Source organism: Scleropages formosus, chromosome 24, assembly GCF_900964775.1.
Source record: "Scleropages formosus chromosome 24, fSclFor1.1, whole genome shotgun sequence".
Classification (NCBI taxonomy): Eukaryota; Metazoa; Chordata; class Actinopteri; order Osteoglossiformes; family Osteoglossidae; genus Scleropages; species Scleropages formosus.
In genome coordinates this window covers 3727734-3746590 of record NC_041829.1, presented here as the reverse complement: position 1 = coordinate 3746590, position 18857 = coordinate 3727734, and the positions used below count along the sequence as shown (strand labels likewise).

At 43.3% G+C, this 18857-nt stretch overlaps 1 protein-coding gene across 1 annotated transcript in view; it reads right to left on the bottom strand.

Moving 5' to 3' along the window:
* The window catches only part of LOC108936360 (thyrotropin-releasing hormone-degrading ectoenzyme-like), a 117516-nt gene extending 112942 nt beyond the window's left edge, over positions 1-4574 (bottom strand). The window contains exon 1 of the mRNA XM_029248883.1: positions 3757-4574. Coding sequence (XP_029104716.1) covers positions 3757-4484 — 728 coding nt within the window. The 5' untranslated portion in view covers positions 4485-4574. The remainder of the gene's footprint in view (positions 1-3756) is intronic.
* Between the last annotated feature and the right edge of the window lie 14283 nt (positions 4575-18857).

Here is an 18857-nt window from a genome sequence, read left to right as displayed (position 1 = left end):
GTTTCGTGCTGAAAGACAGTTGTGTGAATTTCGCCCTGTGAAATTAATTTGAGTGAATTAATTATTAAGCAAATGTTTGCAATAACGGGAGTTCTAACTATCTTTATGAGGACTTTCTCTCTGCAGCTGTGATGAGAACAGAGGAAGCCCTACTTCGCACTGCTTCTCAACAGGTCAACTTGAATCACTGCCTTCAAATACCTTTCATACAAATATCCTTCATCTATCCACCCATTGTCAAGAAACACTTGTTCTAAGCAGGGCTGCAGCGAGCCAGAGCCTAACCCGGCAACACAGGGTGCAAGGCTAAAGGAGGAGGGGACACATCCTGAACAGGACGTCAGTCCGTCGCGAGGCACCCTGAGCAGGACTCAAGCCCTAAACCCACCACACAGCGGGCACCGGCTAAACCCGCTGCACCACCACACCCCCTCAAATATCCTTCAGGTATTTCTAAATTATTAGTGTTTTTCACTCATTCACCTGACAGTTACTTCGCAATAAGAGTATAACAGTAAAAGTGACAACAGTCTAGTTTAAGCAACACTTAGTACATTTAATAAATTATCCACAAGAATAAGTGAAAAGGTATCCTCAGTAATTTGCTTTTGACCAGAAATCTTGCAGATACTTTTCAACTTACCCTGTTAATACACTGTTCAGTGTTACTATTGCTACTGCAGATGACAGGGAAAATGCATAAATATACGAGTTATGCTTATTTGAGAAGGAAAATCTTGGATAAAATTGGGTTTTGGAGATGCCGTGCAGAATGCAGCAATGGCAGATGAAAGAAAGGACCGCCGGTTATTTAAAGAAAATTATCTAGTTGGTTTTGGTTATAAACCAAGTCCCCAACAGAGAAACATCAGAAAGGCTTGATGTGGCGAACATCAGCAGGGTACTGAAAAAACATCAATTTATCTATGAGAATAAAGTGCAATATGTGGACATGAGCGTAAGGAGTAAAAACAAAGGGCATGTACTCTGAACCCACACCACACACGCATGTTCTGTGTTCTTCTGCTGTAGCACAGTCTGCATTTCTGGAATCACTGAACTCATACGTGACTCAAATACTTGGTGCATAAAGCTGAGTGTCAATATGGCAATGTGGACCCAAGTGATGACCAATACAGTCCCAGTGATAGATCACATTGCTCCAGTGCTCTGTTCATCCATTTGTTCCATTTCTCTGCTGTCAATTAAATATAAATATACTTTTAAAACAAGAGCGAAAAAAAGAGCCGAAGGTCTTTGTTCGCTTTCCTGTCCTGGAAAACTGCAGTGTCTGCAGGTTTTTCAGTCCACCTTGGAGATTAAGCAGCTGATAGGTTCAATTACAGAAGTGATAATCTCTCTTAATTCTGAGCTCATTAGTTGTGTGAAGAGAGCTGGAAAAGCTGAACAATATTCTTTGAGATGACACTAAATTACCTTGTGCGGCCCACATGACCACAAGTGGAACCTATAACCTATGCTTACTGCAAATCCATCCCATGGTGAATATATTGAATCATAATTTACCTGACAGTTTGTATAAGGCAGAAATTAATGCCTGATACACCATACTACTTATAGACTTACATATACGTTTATTCATTCGGCAGAACTATCCTGTCCTGGAGACATGCATCCACTTTCTCCAAAGCAACACACACCACGAGAACAACACACAAAGTACATTACGTCAACAGACAGAGATCCGGTTGCAGACACGTGATTCTTGAGTACACTCAGTTTGTCTCATACCACGGTATAAACCAGTGTACATTACACAAGTAACTAGATATAGGTTTTTTAAATTAAACAGAAAACAAAGTAGACGTTTATGGAGTACATGGGAGATCAGGGAGGAAGGGTGTACAAAAGTAGTGAGCTTTGAAACTGTTCTTGAATGCTGAGAGGGAATCAGCAGTTCTGAGGGAGATCATTCCACCACATCGGGGCCAGAACCAAAAACCTAACACGCTCACACAGTAGAGGCAATGTGGAATCACCTATAACACACGATTGATGGATGAACCAGGAGCACTAGGAGGGAACATGCAGACTTTACGCAGCCAGATTTGAAGCCACATCCAAGTGCTCAGCCCAGAGGCTGTCAAGGCACCAGCGCTAAAGGGTTGGAGATCATGCAGGATGCAGCGGTCAATCAGGGTGTATGGATGCTGACCAATACAACAGTTCCAGCCAGTGAACAAAGGTTCGAAGCAAATGGCGGGTTGCAAGTAAACCACTGCATGCTGGAACAACAATATTCCACGTGGTATGACTGACAGGCCCATTAGTTTTGCTGATTGATTGAAATGGCATTCATGGCTCAGCTGACCTCTCGCTTTGACATTCAGGGTACACACAGCTCACAGAGCACACAACACACGTTCTGCCCAGTCCATCCTCAGCTCCTCTTTCAGGCACCTTTTCAGCATGGCATAAATGCATCGAATAAACGTTACCTTGGAAAAGTAAGAATTCTGCAATTACTTTCTCCGAAATTGTTCGGGCTAAGTGACTTTCAACGTGGCCGAAGTTTGAATGCGTAATTTGGCAACAGGCAAGCGAATTGACGCTCGCAGCAACAGCTTCTTCAATTTAAGAGACGCGCCCAGACACATTTTTTGCCCCATGAACAAACATAAGCTAAATTAAATTTGGAGGAACTTTGAAACAGCTAAGAGCATTAAGGGCTAATCTCATTAATAGAGCACAAATTTGCAGGAAAGAGCTAAATCCTGGGATATGACTTAGGACAACATTCATGTAAGTGACTAAATGCTTCGGCAAACTCCTTAGACAGTATGATTTTTAAGCAGCTGGTGCAGAATTTTCTCATTCATTATTTATTAACCCCACACCTTTATGCAAGGTCACTTAGAATGTTAGATATGTATCCAGTCATAAAGGAGGCTGTTCTTACTGTACCAGTTCACACTAAGTACTGTGGTAAAGGGTACTAGAGCAGGAGGGGTTTGATCTAAAACCCTCAGACTGTAAGAAAACAGTCCTAATTAATGTGAAATCCAGTGTTCCTCTTATAACATAATTCAATACCTCATAATACTACACTTTCCTATCCTCTCCTATACTGTAGGAAAGTATAATATACAGTGCCCTTTGAATGTGTGTGAACCCTTTGTCTCCCTTACTTTTACCACAAAATAGTTATTTAATGAGAATGTGACAAGAGGTGTGTAATGACCAATTCCATCCATGTGTTGCCTTAGAGAAAATCGTGTATAGCAGAAAAACAGAAGTAATGCAGGTGTAAAAATAAGTGAAGCCCAGGTTGTACTGGCCCCAAGTAGGGTCAGGTGTGTAAATCATACTCAGTCATTTAATAAGTTAACATTATATTTTGAAAAAGTTGCAAATTTTATACAAGTGTGACCATCCCTATAGGTTCACATACTTTCAAGCAGCACTGTGACTGTATATTATAATATGCTGTACAATAAGTTATCAAATGACAAAGTTAAAAGAGGAAGAGAAGCGCTTCATTGATGACATTTATTTAAGGGCAAAGAACACATCATTCAAAGGCGCTACTCTAGCTAAGCACGTGCGTCGCAGAGAGACAAGGGAATGTCAGGGATCATGTGTAAATGTAACGCAGCTCACGCGAAATAAACGTGAGCTGCCGAGGAAAGAGCGCCGCGGGACGGGACGTTACGCCACTAAATCCGCTCACCGCTCGGGACGGAATCGTAAGTTGCGCTTCTTGTTTCTCGCGCGCCCCCGACGACCACGGTTTACCTTCGTTCTCCGTTGAGCACATAGGCGCTGCGGAAGAAGCCGAGCAGCTCGTTCTCGATCTGCGCCACGAAGGTGATGTTCACCTTGTAGGTCCTCAGCGGCTTCAGCTCCCGGTGCAGCGCGATCACGTACACCTGGGTGGGCGGGTAGCGGAAGTGGCGGCTCACGCGCAGCGCGCCCGGCTTCTTGCCGTCGGAGTAGACGGCGGCGCGCTCCACCTCGAGCCGGTCTGCGTGCAGCACCACGAAGCGCGTGGCGCTCACGCACTCCACCTCGATGGTGACCTCGCCGGAGAAGGTGAAGTTGTCCATGTAGACGGAGAGCCGCAGCTCGTAGTGGCGCGGCCGCAGGGAGGCGGGGAGCCGCACGTGCCTCCAGGGCTGCGCGTCCTCGTCGCGGTGGGTGGCGTGCGGCTCGCGCGCCGCGTTCGACCGGGAGGAGGTGTTGGAGGGGCGCGCGGCGGCCGCGGCGGCGGCGCCCTCCTCGGGGCACTCGTCGAAGCGAAGGCCGAGCAGCACGGCCACCACGGTGACCACGATGAGCGTGAGGATGGAGATGGCGAAGCCGAGCACGAGGCGCTTGTGCACGGTGATGTGGCGCTCCGTGGTGCGGGGTCGCACCGCCACGCTGTCGGCCCACTGGTCCGAGGGGCCCCTGCCGTTCCGCACCGAGTTCTCCTCGATGCCCATTGCTGTGAAGGAGAGCCCCGTGCCACGCGTCTCTTCCATGCTGCCGCGGGTGCGAGCCCTCAACGGGACCGGCTCCCGGAGTCCCCGCTCCGGAGGCGGGCACCGGCGGCGGCACTCATGCGCGCGCCCCTGCGAGACACTTCGGGGTTAGAAGAGGGGTGGAGGAAGGGGGGAAAAAAAAAAAAAAAGAAAACCAACCAAGAAAGTGTGTGTCCGCGCGTAAAGCACAGACTCCTGCTCCCGCACGCGATCCGAAGTAAGTTCACCGAGAGCCCGAGCTGGTGACGCGCGCCTTGCCGGGGCTCATTTCTACACTGAGCGCTCCTTATGTACACTGTCCTGTCCGCGTCGGACCGTCAGAGGTGCCGAGGACGCGGCGCTTCATCCCCGGCGATGCTCACGGCGGTCCCGACGCTGCTGATGATGCCGAGTGGCGCGCGCATGGCGAGGGAACCCCGCTCCTGACTGACAGCGGCGCGCGCCAAGTGACACACGAGCACACTGTGGAGCAGCGCGAGCGTGAACGGCAGCCGTTTCCTCTAGCGCTCCTTCATGGGGGGGGGTTTTTAAAAAAAAAAAAAAAAAAAACTAAATGAAAGGAACTTGTGTGCAGCCGCGTGATCGGGTGATGAGCATGAAACGAGGCTCCGCTCCGAAGTGAACGCGTCGTTACGCAGTCATCTCGCGCTCGACCACCGAATTGCCCATGAAGATGCTGTGGATGCAGCTGCAGGTTCGTCCTCTTTAAATGCACTACATAGTGCCAATATTGACTGGCTGTGAGACGCGTCAGCCAATGATCACTTTGATTGATGGGCTGTTCGCACCCCCCCCCCCCCCCCCCTTCCCCAGCCCCCTTTTCACACCCCCACTCACCGACTCTACTTATATAAATTTATATGTGCTCACATATTTCAATATACTGTTACGCGTGCAGGAAGAGTTGATCCACGCGGTTAAAACGTTGAATCCTAGTATAAAACACGCGATCACAGGGAGCAGGAAATGCTTTCATTTAATTTTTCACGTGTTAGAAGAATTAAATATATATCTACATAATATTTTTTTCTCCAAAATGTCCGTGAAATCCATAGTCCGGGAATGAATGACTGGTTTTATTCTTGTTATTGAGAAAAGAAGAATCATTAGAGACAAAGTCAGTTTTACCTGGATACTTCTACAGTATAACTAAGTAATATAGTAAAACAGCCACGGATGCTGCACTCCGAGTTCCAGTTTAAAAGTAAAAGCCCGCTTTAATATTTGTGTAATATTTTAATATAGTAAAGAAAATAAGTGTTTGCGGAGGTTAGCCTGAACTACGCCCCTCTGTGGACATTTTCAAAAGTTTTCACTGTGGTGGGGGAAAAAAAAAAATCAGACCCCCCCCCCCCATTTCCATGTGCGCTCTCTTTACTGCAAAGGTAATGCCAGGTTTTTAAATATTTCAATTAGAAATGGCTTGGTTTTTTAGCACTGAACCTTGAGAAGATTTCTGGCTGAAGCATTGAATTGCTTTGGAATTAATTTGGAATAACAAACTCACCGAGCATTCTTTAACACTTGACATTGGAAGTGCGCAAAAACCCACAAAAATCTGTTCAGGTGTACAAGCCCCGTTTGCAGTGCATTTGCAGATTTTGTATGCAATTAAATCTACTTAACTGTCGAATTGTGCAGTATTTGATATGGATTATTAATGTAGTGTTCACAGACCAGGAGTCATCATTTGAAATGTACTAATAGTGTTTAATTTACTGCACATTACTGCAATGTGCCATATTTTGCTCTGCATTACAACTAAATATTTTCATTTACACTTTGTAAAATATTTCCTGCAACCATATATTATGTATATTTTTCCACCAAACTGTATTAAAATAATGCAATGCAACTAATACAGCAAAATTAAATTTATTTTCAGATTGCACAGCACAAATGTAACCTTGTAAACCCCTCTATATTTCTAAAGAGATATGATAGAATGTAATGGCAATATATCATAAGTGCATCTGTGGCCTTTTGAAAAGGCAGCATTATGGAGATGGGTAATGATTTAATTAAAGCAGCACACTGACCATGTGATCAGCATTAGCATACTATATATATACACTTATACTTTTCAGTCACAAAGACATCGATGAAAACAGAAGCCATTCCAGACATTTGCAAAAGACAGACTTTTCACACATTTGCTGTTAGCATTAACATTATTATGTAAGCATTTGGAAGTTGCTAATGTTGTTTATATGACTTGTATATGAGGACACACAAACTTTGTGTTCAGACAGCAAAACATTTATTGAAGGAGTTTAGGTACAATAAGCAGGTACTACAAGAACTGTACTCTTCCTGGAAGCACGTTTTGAAGTGCAGGGTGCCTGCGGTCAGTGTCAGGTCTCATCATGGGTTGCATTTACCCACCAAAGGGCCCTGTGATACCCTCCATTCTGTCTGAAGTTTTCACTTTTATGCCCCTGCCATCTTGCCACAGAACCTTTGGCCAGAGCCGCATGGGGCACACTGGGCCAGAGCGTAAAATGCACAAAAAAGCAATGGCGGTATCAAAGGGCTGCTACAACTGATCTCAGTGAAATGCACGCTCTCCAGAGGCATGAAATGCTTGTTTGAGCAATAGGAGTCTTCCTGGGTGTCAAGGACTGCTGGCTGAATCAGAACTTTGGGGGTTGTTGGATCACACCTCATGGTGGAGGGCAGTCCCTTACTGGATAGGGGGACTCATCACAGCGCCGCCCTGGCTTGAGGAACACACAGGCCACATCACCATGAACCTCGAAACCACCGGCCCTCCTATTCTCAACACTGATTACTTATTCCCAATATGATGGAATTCATTCAAGGTGTACAAAACAATTCTGTAAATACTTCTTGTCTCTTACGGATCTAATGGAAAAGACTACAGTTTATTGATAATGCATTGTCAACACTGTACCATAATCAAAACATTCTTTGCATATTTGAGTAAGGCCACTAAGCATTATGAAATGTGTACCACTTTGCAGGGCATGTACAGTGTGTATACTATTTATGTACAGTACAGAGGTTTATCATTTCATAACTCAAATAGCCAAGCATGGGTTGATTGTGTACTACAATGTATATTTAATAGCATATTCAATAATTTGCAGCCTCAATTCTTTTTTTAATAAAAAACATGTCAAATATATCTAGCTGTAAAAATTACATAACACAAATCAGATTACTGTTCTTGCTGTAGACTTAACATTTATGTATTTGCCAGATTCTTTTCTATACAGTGACTTGCAACTCAGGAATGATTCAGAATTTTAAAAAAAGTGACAAAATCCTTATTTTGATCACTCAGAGAATCATTAACAGAGACATGCTCAGTCCTTTATTGCAGTGCTGTCTTGTTCATACTATTTACTATAAACCTTGCAATACCTCCACATCCCATGTGCAATGTATTTATTAATGATGTACATAACTAGTTAGGCTACTAGGGGGGTGTGGTGGTGAGCTGGGCTTGGCTGGTGCCCGCTGTGTGGCAGGTCTGAGGTTCAAGCCCTGCTTCGGGTGCCTTGCAATGGACTGGCGTCCCGTCCTGAGTGTGTCTCCTCCCCCCCTTGGCCTCGTGCCCTGCGTTGCCGGGTTAGGCTCCGGCTTGCTGCCACCCTGCTCGGGACAAGTGGCTGTTGATGTTGGTTGGTTAGGCTACTTCCACCATGGCTATTTATTCTGTACGATGGCTTCTATCACACATTTTGGGACAGAGGTACACACTTGGTGTTTCAAACCCATAAGATTTTTTTTTCTTTTACCTAAAATGGTCAATCTGGTTATTTTCCTTCATTATTTCCCCAGTCATACTTGTTACATAACCCAGTCACTGTACACATCATACTTATCATCACACTGACAATCTCAACCAATCATAATCACAAAAACAACCAATCATTACCTTCAATACAGGTAAATATAAATCACAACTGAAACAGATCGAATTTTATCTTCACTATTAATTCATCTATTTCATTCTTTTCTCCAAAGCAACTTACACTGTTACGATGCTGTAATTACAGTGATCTAACTATATATAGAGCTGGGTATTTTTTGCCAGAACAGTTGAGGGTGAGTATCTTGCTTTAACTACAAATATGAAACAACACAGTTAAGTCATGTAAACACATTTATAAAGGCTTTTATTAAGTCTTAGTGTCACAATGAAAAGAAGGCATTTGTTAGTAACTAGTAACACCACCTCTAATGTTGTAGTCTGTGTGCTTTGTGGAGTGAAAGACATGGGCAGTGATCTTGTGACAAATATACAAACACCTGTGGCTTAGGCTACTGAAGAAACGAGTTTCTGTTTATACCTCAATATCCACAGGATATTATAAGCAGAGAACATTACAGAAGCATGAATTCTGATGGATGATTGCTGCACGTAGAACATAATTTCTGAAATGGGGGGGGAGGCGAGAGAATTGCTAGTGAACCCTGGAGGAGCTCACACAAGTCTTAACACAAAGTTGTTTCCCTCAACAGACGTAAATCCCTATAATTAGCAGCGGCTCTTCGGAGCACTGGGGGTGAATCCACACAGCGACATAGATAATAATACACTGCGCAGATCGCCTCTGCCGCTCCCGATGAGCCAAGTTATTCTCCAACTTCATCTTGGCAAGCTCAGCTGTCCATATGGTGAGGAATATCCAAATAAAAAAAACACGCTTCTCTGACTTGCTACTCAGGTGTGTCAGTAAAAGGAATAAAGAAACCAAAATGTTTTCTGATGGATCAGTCAAAAATATGGTATATGGATGTGCATACAGAAATTCCATTATTACCATTATTTTTAAGGAAAAAAATCTGCTCTAGATAGAAAAACGTGTTAAATGAAGTACCGAAACAAAATTTATTTTTTATTCAGGAGAATAATAACACCAATATATTTAATTTCATAAAAGCCATATTGCCAGCTTGCCTTTTATATTTTCAGAGTTGCTGTGGTCTAGAACCTCTCTAGGCAGAACAGGCCATGAGACAGGGTACACCATGGGCTGAGAAATGTTCATAATTTGAATAAGACATGTTTATAATATAAAGGAATATCACTTGAAAACGTACCACATAGGTGAAAACCATCTGAGAAACACGCTTTTAAGGAAGATAAGTCAGCTGCAGGTCAAATCTACATTTCAACGTCCCTTCAAGTTGCTGCCCCTATTCCAGAAAAGCTCATGGGATGTACAGTTTGCTGCTGTGCGTTCTTCTGGCATAAACATGAATTTTGTTCATCGGTGTTTACTCCAGCCATGGGGACCCATTGAACATCCTGGGTTCAACAGAATCTTTATTTCAATAGACTTTTGATTTAATTGATTCAGCCTGTGACTTCATATTGATCCGAATCTGTCTTGATAAGCTTTCCAGAAGGAGGAATATTTTTGCAGGTGTGACGGGTCTAAGGAAGACAATTTATTTTGGTTTCTTCAGCTTTGAAAATATTCTCAGAACAAACAGCAGTGCTCACAGTAGGAGTCCTAAACCTCCTTGAGAATGTCTGTTTTTTTTTTTTTCTTATCAAGTGACGATGCGTCACAAGGCCAGAAGAAAAAGAAAAGGAAGCAAAATAAGGAAGACAACAGTCGACACAAAAGCATCAGTGGATACAATGGAAAAAACGTACTCCTGTTAAAGAAAAGTTACATTAACTCATTTTTGTAAACGTAATTTCTCTCAGTAAAGGAGGCAGAAACAACCAATCATATCTAAGCCCAAGGACGGGACACGAGTTGTGGAGCGAGACTCAAGGCTCTGGAGGAAGGACAGAGCTCTAAAGCACTCAACCATGGTCTTTCATCAAACCCTCGGAAATGGAAGCCTTGCCATCTATTTCAGTCAAGCAAAAACATGTCTAGAAGTGGAAATGAGGGTTATTTACGACCCACAGCATTGCTCTGCATCCTACTGTTGAGAGTTTTTCTTACTCCTCAGAACACTTTCAGCAAACTTCTCTCCATGCCGATGTGTCACTCTTTCTTTCTCTCATGAGTGGATTTATTTGATAAAGGAATTTAGTTTGTCGTGGACGGAAATGTTGTGATGTATGATGTACCCCAATGGATCCCCTCTTTCCAAACAATCAGCTTTGTAGGATTTCAGTGTGTTTGTAATTCTCATTTATCACACGAAACCTTCTCTATGACTTACTGTTGAGGCTTTTCATTGCAGTCTATAAGTTAAGAAGTCATTGTGCATGAGTTGCATTTGAAAAGGTGAGAAAATAGAAACAAATTTTAAAGCTCATGCAACAGGCAATTGAGTCTGAGAGGTTAAAGAGAGTGAAACTCAAAATGGTCCATATTGTATTGTCTCCTACAAGCAACAAATATGGTGATTCAACAGGACCAAAAATTATTTTTTCTACTTATCTAAGTACTAAGTACTGTAAATGTAAATATGCATGTACTTCACTCCATCTACTTGATGCATGTCAGTAATACGAATTGAGTGTTTTTTTTTTAACTCTCCCTAACTCTAGTCTTAATTAATAGCTGTATAATAATATGAAAAATCAGCAGTTTTCCTGGCTTCAATACATCCAGTTGTCCCATTTAATTCTAATTATAGGAATATCTGCCCTGACAGGAGCTGCACACACACAGTTCAGCACAAAAACACACTTATGAGACTTATGAGTTGTTTAACCACTGTCTGCTCTTCACAGAAATGTGACTCTTCTTGCCAAGGCAGAAACTCCCTATAAATTGCGGCTGCCAGATTGACAATTGGCTGTCCGTAAAGAGCTCAAGATTTTACCTTCACATGCCAAATAATCAGGTGTTTAAAGCCTTCCAAACCCTAGGCTTTGGTGCAGCAATGTAAGAGTGCACAACAAAATAAAAGTCCAGACAGACGCATGTATTATTCACGGAAAAGCAGTGAAGTGATTATCATGGGGTGCTGTCTCATATTTGTTTTGGGCAACTCCACTATTCAGATTGCTCTCATGGGAATAAGCGCTTTTAAACGATTTCTAACATATGCTTATGAGCTAAAAATGCTGGAAACATGTTGCCACCAAGTGTGTGAGGAAGCGGAGCAATGAATGTGGATTAGAGAGGCACTTAACTGCTGCCGGAGGGGGAAAGAGGGTCCCGACCGGCAGGAGGGTATGCAGATTTCCTTCGTGGACTTTCACGGAACGTGGTGATTATGGCAGTGAGGAGATCATTCAGCGCAGGGAAGAGAGGTGGATGCCACCTATGCCAGTCTTCCACGGGCTCCACCAAACCACATATCATCACACTCCACCTCTACTTTGAAAACTGAAAGTCAAACCCCAGGCTGACGTTTTTGCAGTCTCTTCAGTAAAATCTAGAATGCTCGGCTCAACTCTCATCATCCCCAGCTTGCTATATCTATTTCGGAGCTCTCCCTCCCAGTAATGAAATGGTGCCATTTCAGATTTGCACTGTCTACTGACATGAGCAGGTAGCTAAGGAGTTACAGCTGCCAAAGTACACTTGGAAGACCCAGGTTTATAGTTACATTTATTCATTTTGCAGAATCTTTTCTCCAAAGCGACATACATCTCAGACAATACAATTTGTGCATTACATTAGGTGAAAGAGAGATAGTTGCAGACGTCTGATTCTTAAGTAAAGTTAGTTTGTTTCTTTCCGCTATGTGCACCAATGTTCATCACACGAGTAGCTGCATAAAACTCAGAATAACGATTCCTGATCACCTTCCTACAATTTTTTTTTTTTTTTTGAGATACACAAACATTTACGTACAATTCAGGAGTAGCAGTCGTGTAAAGGCTTATGCAGGCATGATCATAAAGTTATAGTGCATGAACATTTACACCTTACATGACCTCAAGAGATCATTGGCGAAGTGAGTCTGGAAGAGGTGAGTTTTCTGACGCTTTTGAAATGTGGACAGAGTTTCAGCAGTTCTGAGTGAGGGGGTAGGTCGTTCTACCACAACCGAGCCAGAACCAAGAACCTTTGTTCTTTACCTTTTGTGCGTGGGACCACTAAGTTGGCAGATGTGGAAGAGTGTAGCAGTCTGGTTGGGGTGTAGCAGATGATCAGCTCTTGTAGATATCTGGGAGCAGTTCTAGTGATGCTTTTGTAGTCCATAACCAGGGTCCTAAAGTTGATCCGGGCAGCTATAGGAAGGCAGTGCAGAGAAAAGAGTAAAGGAGATACATGGGAACGCTTTGGCAAGTCAAACACAACTTGGGCAGCAACGTTTTGTATCAGCTGTAGAGGTTTGATGGCAGCAGCAGGAAGGCCACACAAGGTTTGAAACCCACCTTGTACTGTACCTTGATTAAGGAATTTACCGTGAAAAGCTCTAGGAAATATTGCCTAGGTAAATAAATGAGTAATTCTGCATAAATAACTTAATATTGAAATTAGCTTTGAAAAATAGGTAAAATGAATGAATTTAACAGCAAAATAAGCAGAATAAATATAACAAAATAGTAGAACCACTGTATGCTTTCAACACCTTGCTGATCCTTTGGTTAATATGGGAATTTTTTAACAATGACTTCAAGTATAATGAATGTGCGACTGGGAGAAGTACAATCTTACAGGGCAAAAAGATCACTGGAAGAGAGTATCGCTCTTGAGCATTACTACATGACAGCTTTCTGCGAGAGAGGACCACATTAAAATAGGGAGGTTTTTAATTATTGCTGTAACACTAAATGTTTATGCAGTCTTTAATCTGTGTAACAGAGCAACAAATATCCATTGGGGGGGGGGGGGGGGGGGGGGGGGAGGCAGTAAAAACCACATTCGAAACTATTTCACTCTGTCCCGTTTCTCATCTTTCAGCAGATTTAGTAGCGGTGTTAGTCCACTCAGAAAAGAGAGGTCTTGACATGAATTTTTTTTTTGCCCTGAATAACTGAAAATGAGTTAATATCATAGAAAAAATATTATACACGCACATTTTCAGAACCGCTTGTCCCATACGGGGTCGCGGGGAACCGGAGCCTACCCGGCAACACAGGGTGTAAGGCCGGAGGGGGAAGGGGACACACCCAGGACGGGACGCCAGTCCGCCACAAGGCACCCCAAGCGGGACTCGAACCCCAGACCCACCGGAAAGCAGGACTGCGCCACCGCACCCCCTAAATATTATACAAAATACAAAAAATATTATTTCACATTTCAGAACCGCTTGTCCCATACAGGGTCGCGGGGGAACCAGAGCCTACCCGGCAACACAGGGCGTAAGGCCGGAGGGGGAGGGGACACACCCAGGACAGGACGCCAGTCCGCCGCAAGGCACCCCAAGCGGGACTCGAACCCCAGACCCACCAGAGAGCAGGACTGTGGTCCAACCCACTGCGCCACCGCGCCCCCTCATAAAATATTATATAAAAGTTAATATTGTACAAAAAAATATTCAACATTATATTTAACCCTAAAAAGTTTAATTTTTTAAATATATTGCTCCTATTATTTATATATATATATATATATATATATGTGTGCTGTTTCATTTCACACCACTGTCCCATTGTCTTGGAAAAATTGTCGTTCTGAAATTTAAAGGACCGCTATCTTTAGTAAGGTTTTCCCACATTTTAACTGCCATCCAATATTTTAAATGCATCAAATATAGCTGTTTTGCAGCACTCAATGCTTCCTTTTTTCAATAGCATGGAGTTCCCCCGTCTTCTTAAATAAATAATAGGTCAATTTCTTCAAGTGCCATGAAATATTTACACCAGAGCATGTTGTTGGAGTTGCAAATAAAAACTTTCAAACATTTTTTTTCACTAGCACTACTTTCCATTAGTGGTAACTATAGTTTGCAGACACACAAAGTCCAAATTCTCAAGATGCCAATGTGTGTTGGCTCTTTGTCTCATCTGCAGTTGAAGGGATGAACTGCCGTATTGCGTACAATGCAAACAGTGCAGCTTCTCAGAGGAAGTTTAAATGCAATTTATTTGAGAAAAATTTGCATAATGAGCTCTCACAAGAAGTGCTTTAAGAGAACTGACATTTCCATTCAATAAACATACCGTGGTGACGTTGCACCAGGCAAGAAGCGAAGAATCCCGTTCCCAGGCTTCTCCTGCATATTTCTTTTACAAAAAACCCGTACTTCTGTTAAAACTTGAAAACACATAGAACTCCCTTGAAAGGCAACATCATTATGAATCACTTTGTGTAATTTGATGTACTCTTCTTCAGACACAAATGATACTTTGCCAGTTCCGCAGCAAAGAACTGTGCATTATGAGTGATTAAAGACTAGACTTTTATTTTCCATAGTGCATTTAAAACTATTTTCTCAAAGCGGTTTATGACAATGAAGAAAGATATAAGGGGCGACAGCTTTTCAGCGATTTCCAGTAAATATCACGCTTCACGCTCACTTTCATTCCCTGCTTATCATTTGCAGGATCACAGAGGTCCAGAGCCTATTCCAGAATCACTGTATACCAGGATAGGAGGGGTAGACCCTGAACAGGATCTTAGTCCATCACAGAGTAGCCACAGATACATTCCCACTGTATGGATACAACCTGAAGTGTGTGTCTTTGGACTTTGGTTTGGAAAAAGGAGCTTGCCAACCCATGCAAGCACAGGTACAATATGCAAACTTCGCACAGACTGGGCTGGATTTGGAGCTATGCTCGAATAAGCCAGGCACCTGAAACACTGTTCTCTTTGGACTACGGGAGAAAACCTGAGCACTCACAGGAGATCCCACTATAGCATTTACAATCTCAGTATGGACTGTGCCAAAGTCTTCTTTTGCAGCACACCGCTGAGAAATTGCAGTGGTTCAGTATCAAGGTTGGAACTCTGTCACAGACAATGAGGCTGATCATGTGTGCCAATACTTTTGCTGTCACCCAGCTTTCTCCTGTTACTGAGCAACTGTCTTCACAACATGTGGACATGAAGGCAGGACAGCTTTCTAGGGACAAGATCAATTTCATGTGAAGGGACGGCTTGTTCAATGACAGCAAATCCACACACACACAGAACCGCTTGTCCCATACAGGGTCGCAGGGAACTGGAGCCCAACTCAGGGCATAAGGCCGGAGGGGGAGGGGACACACCCAGGACGGGACGCCAGTCCGTCGCAAGGCACCCCAAGCAGGACCCGAACCCCAGACCTACCAGAGAGCAGGACTGTGGTCCAACCCACTGCGCCACCACACCACAGCAAATCCACATTCCCTGAAAATGTTCCCCAGCTTGTACTTCACTCCTTATAATATTTCAACTTGGGAGGACTTTCTGAGAAAGTGTTGTCCACTGATAGAACCATTTGAGTTCCTTCAAACTGATTCCCTCCACCTGACCCACAAGTTGTGAACTAGAGCTCCATCAACATCCACAACACAATACTTACCCTCTGCCACTGCCCACCACAAGAAAACCCAAAAACTCTGTCCCTCAGCACAAGGTCATTCTTGCATGTTCAGCAAAAACCCAGACAAAATATTGGGCTCAGTTCCCATCATCCTCTATTTATTCCCACATTTTTGGCAAAAGCTGCATCAGCAGGATCCTGGAGCCACTAGGGCCTCCACCAGAATTGCTCCAGGGGTGATTAAATATAGCGGACAGTGCACATGGCTTTGGAACAAAGCTCTTGAACACCAGTTCAATTAGTCTTTCTGATCTGAAGCAATCTGGAGCATACAATTATCATTATTTACTTGTTTTGTGCTGACATGTTTGTCCAAGGTGATAGATAGGTAATGACTAGTACACTCTATTAAGCTACATGTATGTAGACCTCCACAAAACAAAACAAGGTGACACACTACCGGTATATTTTTTAGAGTCACCACTTCACCTGAAATGTTTCTTTCGACTATTTGAGGAAAAGGAAAGAACTCCACGCAAACACACAAAGACCAGGCAGACAGATTGCTCACACACTGAAGGAGAATCCAATCCACATCCCATCACAGATCCCAGGCCCTATGAGGCACTCACAGAACCCACAGCACTTACGGAAGGAAATGTGATTTTTTTCCCCATAATTTCACCTATTTTTATAATAATGGAGTAAATATTGTTCAGTCTCAACCTGCATCTCCCACTGACCCTGAAAAGAGATGAGATGCGGCTATTCAGACATTTCTGTTTCAAACTGTCCTTCAAGAGAAGCCTGGGTATTTTCATCACTTTGACCTTGCTTCCGGAATGAAGGCTACCGCACTCAGCTACATAAGTCAGTCCAAAAAAGTTGTGATGCATTCTGTGAACGCAACAGCTCACCTTCCCTACTTAAATTATTTGCTCAAACTAAGAAAACAAAAATTACCCAGCTGTACAAATGGATAAATAATTCTATGTAGCTTAATACTGTATAGAAAAGCATCAGCTAAATGAATAATTGCAAACATAAAACCACTGTGAAAAAAACCAGATACTGAGCTGCTGATCTCCGATAAACCATTCATTCAAAAAACATAAATTGCAGTATTCCACGACAGCAATTTTCCTTCAAATGTTTTTCTCCCATTCCTACGAGCGTAAATAGAAGACACGCCTCCCCCGATGTGCGCCCTGTGAGATATGACAGATCTGTTAGCTGAAATTGTGCGTATTTATCTGGCTCTGATGATGAATTGCTGCCCGTCGATGAGCCGCTAAGGGATCCTGTGCTACATCCTGATAATAAAGAGCCATAATGAGAAAATAAAGGCGGCAGAAGGACAGCAGAAAGCCGGCTTCAATGTCACAGCATTACCAGGGCCAGTCAGGCTCAACAACTTGAGAAGTAGGACATTGAAAGAACATGTTGGATTGGCACTGACCCCTCAGTTGACATGTTTGTTTGACCTCGACCGTGCCCTCTCACACACCTTCGTTCCTCCTTCCCAAGCGTGTCTGGAGCCAAAATGAAGGCAGATGTGTGGTAGGCAATGGTGATGTGGGGGTGAATGGAGGACAAATGGGGCCAGACAGCAGATGTGAGCCATGCCCAATTGACCATAGGCTCCATGCCAGCTTGGAGAGTGGTACTGCCCATTCCTAAGGCCTTAAGTGTTAGTTAAAAGTGTACCAGCTGACATTTCTAATCATGTCGTCATATTTGATTCACTGATTCTTATTCGATGTAGTAGAACAGCACTGAGGTTTGAGCAGAGCTTTGTCATTGAGCAGCTCTGAAACTGCCTCCACATTAACAGACAAATGATGTTAGGAAAACTATTTCCCATTACAGAAGGTAGCATAGTTCCATTCAAGGGACCAAGTTCAAATCCCACCTCTGGTCATAGTACCCCTTGAGCAAGATACTTTGAACTGCACTAGTAAAAATTACCCTGCTGTGTAAATGGGCAAAAATTGTAAATACTTTATCTTTGTAAGTCTTAACTAACTAGAGCTCCCTTGGCCCTGCCACCTCTTCAACTGTAGTCATCCCGCCCCTCACTCTCCTCTTGCTTCCACTCCACTGGCCCTATTACTGGGTGTCCGTCAAGATGGATGAGCAACAGATGCTTATTCCTACAGCCATTACAGTAATCAGCCGCAAGAGACCCATTAAAACTGCATTCTCTCCTTCCAAGTCCCTTCATTAGTATATAAAAAGTGGCATTTTGGCCTCATCTGTTGTTGAATAAAACTAAATATTTGCTGTATGGCCCCATCCGGAGCAGGAGATTAGCATTTAATTCTAATTGTTTCATTGAAAAAGACATAGTGACAGGTAGAGCTCTGCAAACCCAGTTGGCTGATGCTGATTAATGTGAATATTAAGTGCATGTGCTCCACGCTATATTTCTGCTCCATGACCAGTCACCACCCATCTGTCTGGCACTGTCGTTTAATACTAACGAGTATGACAACAGTTGAAAAGATGGTTCTTGGAACGGCTGTTCAACCAGTGAAGCTGATGTGTCTTGATAGTTGAGGGCAGGAATGGTTAGGATGGCCATTGTGACTACGCTCACTTTCACAAAAGCTCTTTTAATGGGCCTTCGGGGTGCCAGGGGAGCTCCAAAGTGCACTTCAGGGAAAGATACAGACCTTTTATGTCCCAGTTTTCCATCAGTGGGGCCACTTTGTACTTATTAAAAAATAAAACCCTAATCAAACAGGAGCTCTTCCAAACATAGTCTGACAGTGTGTTCATCGTTTGGATATACGTACACTTTCATATCATGGAGCACAAACTCTTCTCTTATGAACACATTGATATATCCACTGTGCAGAAGGTCTACTGCAATAGCTTTATGAATATGCGAGAAGTCGAACACCGGTAGCTGAGACATAGTCTTATGAAAGAATGGAGTCCTTGTTCGATGTAAGTTCCATCCCAAATGTTTCGTCTGACGGCACACCTGTGTGTTGTGTATCATGTAACATGTATTGCTTAGTTGCACCTGCTGACATTGTCAAACATTTCATTTGC